Raw genomic sequence first — 12,077 nt, forward strand, 5'->3', positions numbered from 1 at the left:
ACTGGGAGTTCAGCCCATACCCAGCAAATTGAGAAAGAAAACAAAGGACAGAAAAAGTCAATGCTGGAAGCTATGGGAAAACAGGCATACTAATACATCATTGTGACATAGGCTAGCTACGAATTGGTCCAACCCTTCTGGAAAGCAATTTGGAATTATATAAAGAAAATGAGAAAAATGTCCATAGCCCTTTGACCCAGAGATCCCACTGCTAGGGGCAAAGGAGGAAAAAGTCCCATCCACACCAAAATATTCATAGAACTAGTAACCAAGTGGGTTCCCATCAACTGAGGAAGGGCCAAATTGTGGGACATGAATGTGTTGGAATAACCCTGACCCTAATTTCACTGCAGAATTCAGAGATGCCTGGGAAGACTTGTGTGAATACAGAACGAAATAAGCAAGAGATTTGAAAAAGTTATGTACAACGACTACAACAACATTAATGGAAAGGGGAAAAAACTGAATACTGAGTGATCACAAGCTTGGTCCTAGAAAACGACTAAGCAAATTTTCCGAGCCGGCCCTTTTTGCAAAGTGGAGAACTAGGCCTCTGGCACACCACAGACACTGTCAGACCCAGCTCATGTCAGTTGCTTTTGCTGAAATGCTTTTATTCCTCTGTCACAAAGGAAGGCTGGTTAGCTAGGGAAATTGGCTGGTTGACTTTGTTTGCAGTCCTCTGCTTACCCCCAAAGTCTTGCTATAACTGGTTTCGCTGCATACAGATATGGTGTCTTTGGGATGTGAGATCTCTGGATCAAAATAAATGAATACTTTTCGTAGTCACATTTTTTTAAAGAAGCCTAATTCCAAATTGCTTTTCAGAAAGGTTGGAACAATTTGCAGATCGACCAAAAATGCCTTTCCATTCTTGGCTATCTTTAGCATTCCGTTTGGTGTTAGATGAAACCTCAGACTTGTTTGGATTTATATTCCTCACTTGTATCATAACTGCTTTAGTTCATTCTTTTATATGATTATTCACAGTGGGCAATTTTTCTTTTGAGAGTTGTTTGTTCATCTCCTTTGACCACTTATCCATTAGGCAATAGTGTTAAATCCCAATAAATCTTGCATAGCAGACTTTTATTAAAGAATTAAAAAATTTTTTCCCAATTACATTCTCCTTATCTTATTTTTGTCACCTTGATTTTGTTCATGCAAAATCTTTCCAATTTTATATAATTCAAATTTGTGGTATAGTGCCTCAGGTACTGGACTGGAGTCAGGAAGAGCTAGGTTCAAGTTCCACTTTAGCCCCTTAGCAGCTGTGTGACCCTGGGCAAGTCACCTAACCTCTCCTGGCCTTAGTTTCCTCACCTGTAAAATGAGAGGGTTGGAATGGGAAGCCTATAAGGTCCCTTTCAGTTCTAAATCTATGATCCATTTGTGATTTCCTCTATTCCTTCTTTAGTTCATTATTCCCCCTTTAGAGAAGGAATGTTGGAAAATATACATGATATTAAAAAAAAACAACTTTTTTTAATTTCCCCCTTAGCAAAATTATGAAAGGTAGTTCCATCTATCTTGCCCCAAAATATTTTCATGATTTAACCATTTAGACATAGGTTACATATCTGACCTAGGCACTCTTCTCTTTGGCCCCTGTTACCTGGGGATCTCATCAGCTCCCATAGATTCAATGACCATCTCTATGCTGATGATTCTCAGGTTGATTTACGCAGCCCCAATGTCTCTGCTGATCTCCAATCCTGAATCTCTAACTGGCTTTCAGACATCTCCAAATAGATGTCCTGTAGATATTTCAAACTCAAAATACCCAAAACAGAACTCATTATCTTTCTGCCCAAATCTTCCCCACTTTGGAACTTTCCTTTTATCATTGAGGGCACCACCATACTGCCAGTCAACCAGGCTCAAAACCCAAGTGTCGTCCTTAATACCTCACCCATCCGTATTCGATCTATTGCTAAGGCCATCAATTTTATCTTCATAACATCTCTTGAATGATCCCCTTTCCCTCTTCTGACACTGCCCCCACCCTGGTGTAAGTCCTCCTCTCCTCATGCCTAGATTATTAAAATAGCTGGCTGGGGAAGTTGCCTGCCTCAGGTCTCCCCTCCCCCACCCCACCCCATTCAGGTGTCAAAGTGATTTTTCTACAGAGCAGGTCTGACCATGTTGCCCTCTCCACTCCCACTCAATAGACTTCAGTGGCTCCTTATCAATGCCAAGGTCAAATATAAAGTCCTCTATTCAAAGCCCTTCATAGCTTGCCCCTCCCTCACCTTTCCAATCTTCTTAAACCTCACTTCCCTCCCACACTCCTGATCCATGAACAATACACCCCATTTTGGACTCCAGGACTTTGCCCTTCCTGTCCCCCATGCCTGGAATGCTCTCCCTCCTCATCCTCACCTCCTGGCTTCCTTGGCCTCCCAAGTCCCTGCTAAAATCCCACCTTTGCCAGGAAAAGCCTTTCCTGATCCCCATTAATGTGGAAGTGCCTTCTTTCTTGTTGATTTCCAATTTATCCTGTATTTCACTTGTTGATACATAGTTGTCCTTTCCCATGAGATTGTGAGCTCCTTGAAGGCAGGGACTGTCTTTAGCACATAGCATGTACCTGGCATGTGGCAGGTGCTTAAACAATGTTTATTGATGGATTGATGTATCTATTTGAGATTTACTGTGGTATATGATATAACATGCTGGTCTAAGTCCATTTAGGACTTCCCAGTTCCCAGGACTTCCCACTGCTTCTCAGTTTTCCAATAGTTCTTATCAAATAGAGAGTCCTTTCTCCTAAGTAGTGCAAGCCATTTATGATCTTGCACTTGTGGAAAAAATGCTTGATTATATCGTTCAGAAAATGAATTCATTATTATACTGTTTAAATCCAACTTTATGTGCTTAAAGACTGCTTGCACCAGAATGATGCCTGATCTCAATAACTCTCTAGGAATGCTGGAGATGGCTACGAGGACTTTGGGGATCCCATAGATCCTGGATCCCCCCAAAGCATTCTTGCTTGGGGTCCCCCCAAGCTTGTGTTTTGGCTTCTTTCTGTGTTCTAGCCTCATTCAAATTTTATTTTTACATCTACTCACATCTGTCTCAATCTCCCTGGCTTTCCAGCCACCCTCTCAGTGAAATTGCTTAACTGAAGCACGTGTGATTCACACGTGGCTGTACAGGATAGCTTTATCAGATGCTTTATGTGTGACTCATGTTCAGAGAAAGCTTTGCCAAAGTCCTATGTAATGTAAATTTTCCAGAATTTGGGGGAGGGGGCCACCCCTTCCTTCTGGTTCTCTCTCTACCAAAAGACCTCATAAATTTCTTTCTAAAACCATTTCCGATTTTGGGGTTTGTTCTCATGAACACACTGCACCCCCATTTTACAGGCCTAGGAAGGGGAAGATCAGTGACACAGCTCATCATGTTCTGCTCTACCCCTCACCCCTTGCTCTTATATTCTGGGACTTTCATAGACATGCTGACATGTTCTCAAACACGCTCATCTCTCCATTTACCGACCTCTATCCCACATAGAGATTCCCTTGATCTTACCTTTCCCCATAAGGATTCTACCTCTATAATCTTGAGCTCTGATCACAGCCTCCTGCCCTTCCATCTCTCCCTTTGTCTCATCTCTCCTACGACTTTAGACTTACTATGGCCACTGGCCTCTCACTCCTCCCTGTTTTCCAAGTCCATGTAGCCCATTCTGACCTCCTTTTCTTCCTTTCACAGTTTGCTCCCCACAAATCCTGTAATCCCATGTCCTTCTGCTGCTCTTACCTTGCCAAACTCCAGCTCGGGGTGACCCACATCTGCCTTCTTTGCTCCCACTCATAGAGTGATGAACACTGATGGAGGAAGTCCACTAACAATTTATATGACCTGACCTCACCTACATGGAAATTTTGTCTTTTATCCATTGATCTTTATCCCAATTAACTCCATCATGCTCCTTGGGGCAGCTGTTGTACCAACCAGATCCTCCCCTCTTCCTGGAGAGGGTGGGATTTTGGCCAGGAAGCCAGAAGGTGGTGATGAGGAGGAAGAGTGTTCCAGACATGGGGGCCAGCCAGAGAAAATGCCAGCACCTACCCCTTCCTTCACCGTTCTCTCCTATTTCACCAAGAAAACTCAAGTCTCTCCCATGAGCTCCCGCTTCCCCTCTGCTTCCCCAATGGCTCATTCTCTGCTCCTTCTTTCAATCCTGTCCACAGTGAAAGGGGAGCCTTTCTTTTTCCAATGCCAGCACCAATCCCCATGTCCTTCATCCCATCCTATTCCCATTTCCTTCCCTCTGCACTGGCTCCACACATAGATAGTTCTCCCTGATGCTTTAAAAACAAACAAACCAAAAATTTCCTTTGATCCCCCCATCCCCTCAAGCTAGCTAGAGTTTTTCTTCTGTTCAAAGCCAAACTCCTAAAAAGACACATCCCCATGAATTGTGTCCAGAGAATTACTTCTTGTTCATTTTTCAACCCTTTGAGATCTGGCTCCAAAACTGCTCTCTCTTTATTCTTTTTTTTTTTCTAGGGGGGAAGGCAGGGCAACTAGGGTTAAGTGATTTGTCCAAGGTCAGACAAGTATCTGAGGCCGGATTTGAACTCAGGTCCTCCTGACTCCAGGGCCAATGTGCTACTCACTGCGCCACCCAGCTGGCCCCAACTGCTTTCTTTAACAGTGACCTGATAAAACCAATGATCTTGGAAAATTTCTCTATCTTATTTGACCTGGGGGCAACTGCCCTTAAGCACCTGTTTGAAGCACCCTCCCCAACCTCCAAAACTGCTCTCCCCTGGCTCTCCTCCTCCTTCTCAGTCTCCCTCACTGCAGCCCCTCTTCCTAACCCCCACTGCAAGCATGGATATTGGCTCTCTAGAACCTTGACCTTGGCCTTGTCTTCTCTTGTTATTCTTCCCACGGGTGAGCTCATCACTTCCTCTGAGCTCCACTGTCTTGTGCATATGACGCTTAAATTGATATACCCAAGATGGAATTTTTCTCCTGAAATCCAGGCCCACACCACCTAATGCCTGCTGCACATTTCTAGTTAGATGTCTCATTGCTAACTCAAACCCAATATGTCCAAATGAGAACACATGATCTTTTCCAACTGCCCCATTTCTATCGAGGTTCTATCGAGGGTATGCTTCTGGTCTTCCAGGTTTCAACCTGAAACTGTTTCATCTTTGATTCTTCCCCTTACCCTAATTCCTTCCCCCCACCCAGCCATTCAGTTATCAAATGTCATCAATTCAAGTCTTCACATCTGTCCCCTTCTCAACTCACACAGCCACAACCCTAATTCAGGTTCTCATCAACCTTTACCTCGTTATTATTAGAGCCTACTAATTAGCTTCCTTGCTCCCAGTCTTTGCCCTTACCATTCCACCCTATAACAATAATAACAGCTCACATTTATAGAGAGCTTTAAGGTTTGCAAAGTGCTCTACAAATATGATCTCATTTGATCCTCATGACAACTCCAGGAGGAGGTTATGATCCCCATTTTACAGCTGATCAAACTGACATTAAGTAACTTGCCCAGGGTCACACAGCTAAGGAAGTATCTGAGGTCCGGCAGTCAGGTCTCCCTGGCTCCCAGCCCAGTGCACTGTGGCGCCCCCTAGCAGATCTTAAGACATATTTGACCACGTCGTTTCCCTGCTAAAAAGATCTTTGGTGGTTCCCTCCTGCCTCTATGATAAAAGATGCAGTCTTTAGCCTGGCATTTACAGAGGTCTACAATCAACCTAAACCTGCTTTTTCCAGACATTTCAAATCACTCCCCAAATGGTCTATTAGTGCATTAAGAGGCAAGAATGACTGTCAAGTTCCTTTGCCAGGCTTGTCCCCTCAGCCTGGAATGCTCCTTACCTCTCCCACTCTGCCTCTTAGAATACTTCGATTTCTTCTAGGTCCTGTCAGGCCCCGCCTCCGTTATGAAGCCTTTCCTGCCTGTTCCCCACCTCCCCAGGTGCTACCCTCCCTCCTTCATTCAAATGCCTTCTATTTACTCAGATGGACCTAAGCTGTGACCTCCAGGAGAAAGGAATCTCCTTGAGGTCAGGGACCCCTTGCACTGCCAGCCCCTAATTTAGTGTAAACCCGCCAGAGGTAACATGAGTAGTACTACCTAGTAGGCAATCCATGATTCAGACTTAGATTCTCTGACATGAAATCTTCCCTAAAGCAGGGGCTCTGGGCCTAAGCTCCGCCAACCTGGGGGTTTATTTTTAATACTACGATCACTGGATTTCAATATAATTCGCTTCCCTTATCAATCTATATGTTTTATTTGATTCGTCTGAGAAGTAGATCCTTCAGCCTCCTACTTTCACATTTGCCCAACAGCAGATAGAGTGTTGGACTTAAGAGCCACGAAGGCCTGGGTTCCAGTCATGGGTCAGGCACTCATAACCCTGGGCAAGTTACCTTGGTGAGCTCCAGTGTCCTAAACTATAAAAACAAAAGGGGCTGCTAAGGGGCCTTACTTACCTCCTGAGTTGCTGCAGGGTTCCAATGGGATGACATCAGGCAGCACTTGGCAAACCTTAGAGTGCCAGAGAAATGGGGCCATTCTCTGAGAGTGGCAAAGAGTCTTGTCCCCAAGTGGGAAGGAAAAGGGGTCATAACCACCCTAAGACATCCCACTTCTGGGAGGTTCAGAACCCTTTCTCCACACACATGACTTCATTGGATCCTCACAACAAGCCCGGAGGTAAGTGCTTTTCTCAAGGGTAAGAAGGGCTGTCCTCTTACTGTCTCTGTTGCCACTTACCAGCTGAGGGGTGCCTGAAAGGGTGCCTGGGACACTGAATTGGCAGGGCAGGTAGGAAGTGAGCCTCCAGGCCTCTGCCTCTGAGCCCCAGTGATCCTCAGTTACCACCCAGCTGGTGGCAGCAGAGGGTCCAGAGAGAGGCATGGATGGAGTCCCATACAACTCTCATCCCACGCTGCCTCCCAAGGAAGGAACAGGCTGGCCCTGAGGAGGAGGAAGGCTCCCTGGGGAAGGGTGGAGGGGACATTGGGGGTCCCCCAGCTTACTTGAGCTGTGCTTCGCCAGGTACTTGTCTTTGTACTTCTTCTTCTTCCCCCCAAAGGGGCTGCAGCTTGGGGACTCAGCCCGAGTGGCTGACTGGGCCACACTCGCCACTCTCCTGAGGGAACCAAGCCCAAAAATACTCAGTGGGGGGTGGGTGGTAGTTGAAGGTTCAGTCCCCCACCCACATTCCCCCCTCGCTCAGGCCCTCCAAAGGTGCCAGTGACTGCTGTCCACCTTCCTTTTTCATTGCCACCACCTAGGGGTTTTTCTTCCTCCTTCCCCCTCTCCCCTCTCTGAAGTAAGCACAAGACTGGGGGTGAGGGTTAGAGCCCCACAAAGAGAGTGGCCCAGGACAAGCTACAGCTCAAAGCATCCCAGAGTCACTCAGCAGACCTTTCTCGGCTCCTCTCAGTGTCCCCAGAGTCACCAAAAGGTCCGAAGTTTTGGCTGTCTCTGTCCCTGCCTGCCCCTCCCCCATTTCCCCTTCTTTCCTCATTCAGACATTGTCAGGCCTCATGGCAGATGAGGGGCCCTCTTTGGACAAGGACAATCAGTGTTCACAAGGAGGGCAGATGGGAGCCCTGGTTAAGCGAGGCAGCTCCTGCTGGTGCCCAGCCCACACCTCGGATCATTCAAATTCATTTCTTGACACTGAGGGAGTTTGTGCCCTTTTTTCCAGAGTGATGGATCTCAAAGTGTCAGTGAATATAACAGCATATTTATAGAGTTTTGGACTTAAGAGAGTCCTACATAAGGGACAGGAAACAAGCAGCTTTGATGAGGTTGGGAGCAGGAGAGGTGAAGCAGCTTCTGGGACCCAGTTAGTGCTCACCCTGGTGGGGGGAGGGCGAGGTGCACAGTCCTGGAGGCTGGCATTGAGACAAAAGTGAACAATTCAGCTGCCAGGGTGAGCTGAGGGAAGCTGTGTGACTGCATGCATAGGAGAGATAGAGGGGGGAGAAAAAGGGAGAGACATGTCAGCCAGCCAGTTAGGCATGTCTGCAAGACAAAGATGAGACGGCGGCCCACTCGAGGATGAGACAGGGGCCCAAGGCCTTGCGTATTTGAGAAATCTGCAAGGCTGAGCATCACAATAGGTGCCCTTGAGTCTCTCTTCAGCTTCTCATTTCGAATACAGGAAAAAGCAACTCTGTGCTTTCCGTTAGAGTCAGCATTTAGAACACAGAGCAATCTAATAAATGGAAAAGCAGGTAAGGTACATTTTAGGTCCAGGTAAAAGAGTCATCTCAGTCACTACAATACTACAGAATGGACTGGCTCCCCCCCTTTTACAGATGAGGAAAATGAGACAGAGATAGTGGGCAGAGAGACTGAGCAAAAGTAGATTATCAATGCACATCTTCCTTATTCACAGACTCAAAGAATTTAGAGTCACATGACTTTCATGGTTACCTACTCTAACTCACACCTGGAAGGAATCCCCACTCTCATACACAAGTGATTGTCTAGCCTCTGCTGGAAGCCCCAAGGAAGGGGAAACTCGTGGCTTCCGGAGGCAGCCTCGACCATTCTAGGACAGCCTAGGCCATTCTGAGGCAGCCTCAAGTTTTTCCTGACATCAAAGCCCAAATTGGCCTCTTTGAAACTTCTGTTCACTGTTCCTCACTGTCTTCTGGGGATGAGCTGAACAGAGACAGCACAACACAATGAAGAGAGTATGGAATTTGGCATCTTGACGGCAGGTGATGGATTAGAAACCCATTCTCAGACATGGCCAGTGTGAATGTGTAGGTGGTTCTAGGCTTGTTGGTTACAGGGGATGAGCTTTTTCAGGGGGTGGGGAGCAGAGGATTAACGATAATGAAGTAGAAAACCAGCAATGGGCAGATCATCAATGAACAATTACAAAAAGGACATAGAACTGACCAGAAGGAGGCTCAGAGGGAAGCACAGACAAATGGAACAGCCTTGGGACTAACTCATCCTATGTATTAGCTACTTTCAAAAAAACCAGCTCTACATAACAGAGATTTGCAATTTTGTTCACAATCTCCTCTCTGTAAGGAAATGTTCATGTTGTCGATGTTTATAGAGTTTAGAATAACAAAAAAGAAACATTGCTTTTCAAAAAGAATGCTGGGGAGCAGCTAGGTGGCACTGCATTGGACAGAGCAGTGGCCCTGGAGTCAGAAGGACCTGAGTTCAACTCTGGCCTCGGACACTTACTAGCTGTGTGAGTGTATATGTGTGTCTGTGTGTGTGTGTGACCCTGAGCAAGTCATTTAACCCCGATTGCCTCCTCCACCACCAAAAAGATTGCCTCTCCTCTCCCCGCCCCAATAAAGATTGTTGGATTGGGAGTCAGGGAACCTGGGTTCTAATTCTGACACTGCCTCTTACTACTTACTTAAATTGTCAGCTCTGTGAGTACAGGGACTATCCTTTGCCTCTTTTTGTTTCCCCAGGGTTTAGCACAGTCACTCTGGGCACACAGTAGACACTTAATAAATGCTGTGTGACTTTGGGCAAGTTACTACCTCTCTGGGCCTCAGTTTCTTCACCTGTGACATGGCTTGCTGAGGTCTCTTCAAGCTCCAACTCTATAATTCTATACTAAGATAGCCTTAGTGTTTTCCTAAGCTATCAAGTCCAATACTCTCACTTTACAGATGAGGAAACTGAGGCCCAAAGGTCGGGTGGCTTTTCCATAGTCACACATGTGATTCTAGATCTAGAGCCAAAAAGATCTTCAGAGGCTATTGAGTCCAACTCTTTTCATTTTTCAGAACAGGGAACTGAGGTCCAGAGCACTTAATAAATGCTTGTTGAGAGGATTCTGGGAAGATAGTGGAGTAGGTCAGATGATTCTAAGCTCTGCAGAGTTCTCCCACAAAGAAGATAAAATAGAGCCTTAGGGCAGAGAGTAATAAAACATAAACAAGAGTTGGGTAGAACAGTGGTCCTCACAATCAGAGAAGATCAGAAGAAAAATCCCAGGACCGAGGTTTAGTCCCGGTGAAGAGTAAACACTTCCAGGCTAGTTCTGCTGAAACAGCAAGTGGTGAACCCTGGGGCTAGCTGGCTTGGGAGGTAACTTCAGCCCCAGCCACAGGAACTTTAACCTCCCAGCTGTGCTGCCTAGACATGGCCCTAGGGGAGAAGGAACCAGCACCCACCTGATGAGTGCAGAAACCGTGGGGCCAGGACGTCACTGACTATGGGCATGTACAGGAGGGCAGAGTTCTTGGTTTTGGTTCCAGGCCAGAGGGGAGAACTCTGAGGCCAGAGGCACTATCCCTCATATCCCAGGACTAGAGGTGATTACAAAAAATAAATCGCTACAAATAAAAAAAAAAGGAGAAAGAATCCAACCACAGAAAGTTACTATGGGAATAGAGAAGACCAGAGTTTGTCTTCAGAGGAAGATACTGAAACAAAAAAAGCCTCTCCTACCCCAAAGAGTAATATCAAATGGTCACCTACCCAAAAAGAATTCATAGAAGAACTTAAAAAACACTTTAAAAATCAAAGAAGAGAGATTAAGGAAAAAATTTTTAAAAAATCCAAAAAAAACCAAGAAGATTATGAAAAGAAAGTCAACCAATTAGAAAAGGGGATTCAGAATCATAAGGAAGAAAATGTCTCTTTGAAAATTAGAGTTGGTCAAGGGGAAGCCAGCAAAGTTATAAGAGACCAAGAAATAATAAAACAAAATATAAAGAATGGAAAAATAGAAGAGAATGTAAAACATTTCATAAGAAAAACAACTGAGGGGCAGCTAGGTGGTGCAGTGAGCAGTCCTGGAGTCAGGAGGACCTGAGTTCAAATCCGACCTCAGACACTTGACATATTTACTAGCTAAGTGACCTTGGGCAAGTCACTTAACCCCAATTGCCCTGCCCCCCCCAAAAAAAACCCCAAAACGAAAAAAAAAGAAAAACAACTGAACTACAGAACAGATCAAGAAGAGAAAACATAAGAATAATTGGACTACCTGAAAGCTATGATCAAAAAAAAGAATCTTGATATAATAATACAAAAAATAATTAAAGAAAATTATCCTGAAACATTAGAACAAGAGGAACATTAGAGGAGCATTAGAACAATTAGAAATAGAAAAAATCCACTGACCACCACCTGAAAGAGATCCTATGAGGAAAACCCACAGGAAAATCATAATCAAATTCCAAAACCCCCAGCTCAAGGAGAAAATATTAGAGCAATAAAAAAAAAATTAAATACCGCAGTGCCATAATTAGAATCAAACAAGACCTAGCACTGATGACACTAAAAGACAGCAGGCCTTGGAACACTATATATCAAAGAGCAAAAGAACTGGGCTGCAGCCGAAAATATCACACCCAGCAAAGTTAAGCATAATCCTGAATGAAAAAAAATGGGTATTTAATGAATTTCTTAAATGGGTATTTAATGAGTTTAAAAAAAAGCCTTTAACTTAATAGAAGATTTTACATATAAGATCCCAGAGAAGTATAAGGTACATATCAAAGACTAATTAGGGGACTCAAAAAGGACAGACTGTTTACTTTTTAATATGAGGAAATGTAAAACGTATGTCTGAGATTGTCATTAGTAATTAAGTAGTTCAAAAGAAAGATTGGGGTAGACCTGAGCATGATATGATTGATTCTAAAAAGTAATACTGTTTAGGAAAAGGTAAAAAGAGTAATTATCTTATACATACAAATGAGGTAAAAAAGGAAGGACTGACACAGAGGAATTAGATGGGGGAGGAGGGCTGGTGGTTCTGGAACCCTACTTTCATGGGGAATAGGTTAAAGAGGGAACAATACATACATACACTATACATATATATATATGTATATATAATATATATTTTGTGTGTGTGTGTATAAAATATACATATATATGTATACACGTACACACATATAACACAGGGTGTCCCTAAAGTCTGGAGGCAATGTGGAGTTACTGCATCAAGTTCACGTGAATCTTGCAAAGCACATCAACCTGTGCATCACAAATGATGGAAATCATATTGAAGATGTTATTTGTTAATATTCTGATTAAATAAAATGTTGTCAAAAATTTCATTCATTTC

At 44.4% G+C, this 12,077-nt stretch overlaps 1 protein-coding gene across 1 annotated transcript in view; it reads right to left on the reverse strand.

Annotated features, from left to right (window-relative positions):
• Positions 1-12,077, reverse strand: part of MPP1 (membrane palmitoylated protein 1) — a 72,741-nt gene that overhangs the window by 10,579 nt on the left and 50,085 nt on the right. Inside the window, exon 7 of the mRNA XM_036740558.1 lies at positions 7,036-7,148. Coding sequence (XP_036596453.1) covers positions 7,036-7,148 — 113 coding nt within the window. The remainder of the gene's footprint in view (positions 1-7,035; positions 7,149-12,077) is intronic.

The sequence above is a fragment of the Trichosurus vulpecula genome, assembly GCF_011100635.1.
Source record: "Trichosurus vulpecula isolate mTriVul1 chromosome X unlocalized genomic scaffold, mTriVul1.pri SUPER_X_unloc_2, whole genome shotgun sequence".
Classification (NCBI taxonomy): Eukaryota; Metazoa; Chordata; class Mammalia; order Diprotodontia; family Phalangeridae; genus Trichosurus; species Trichosurus vulpecula.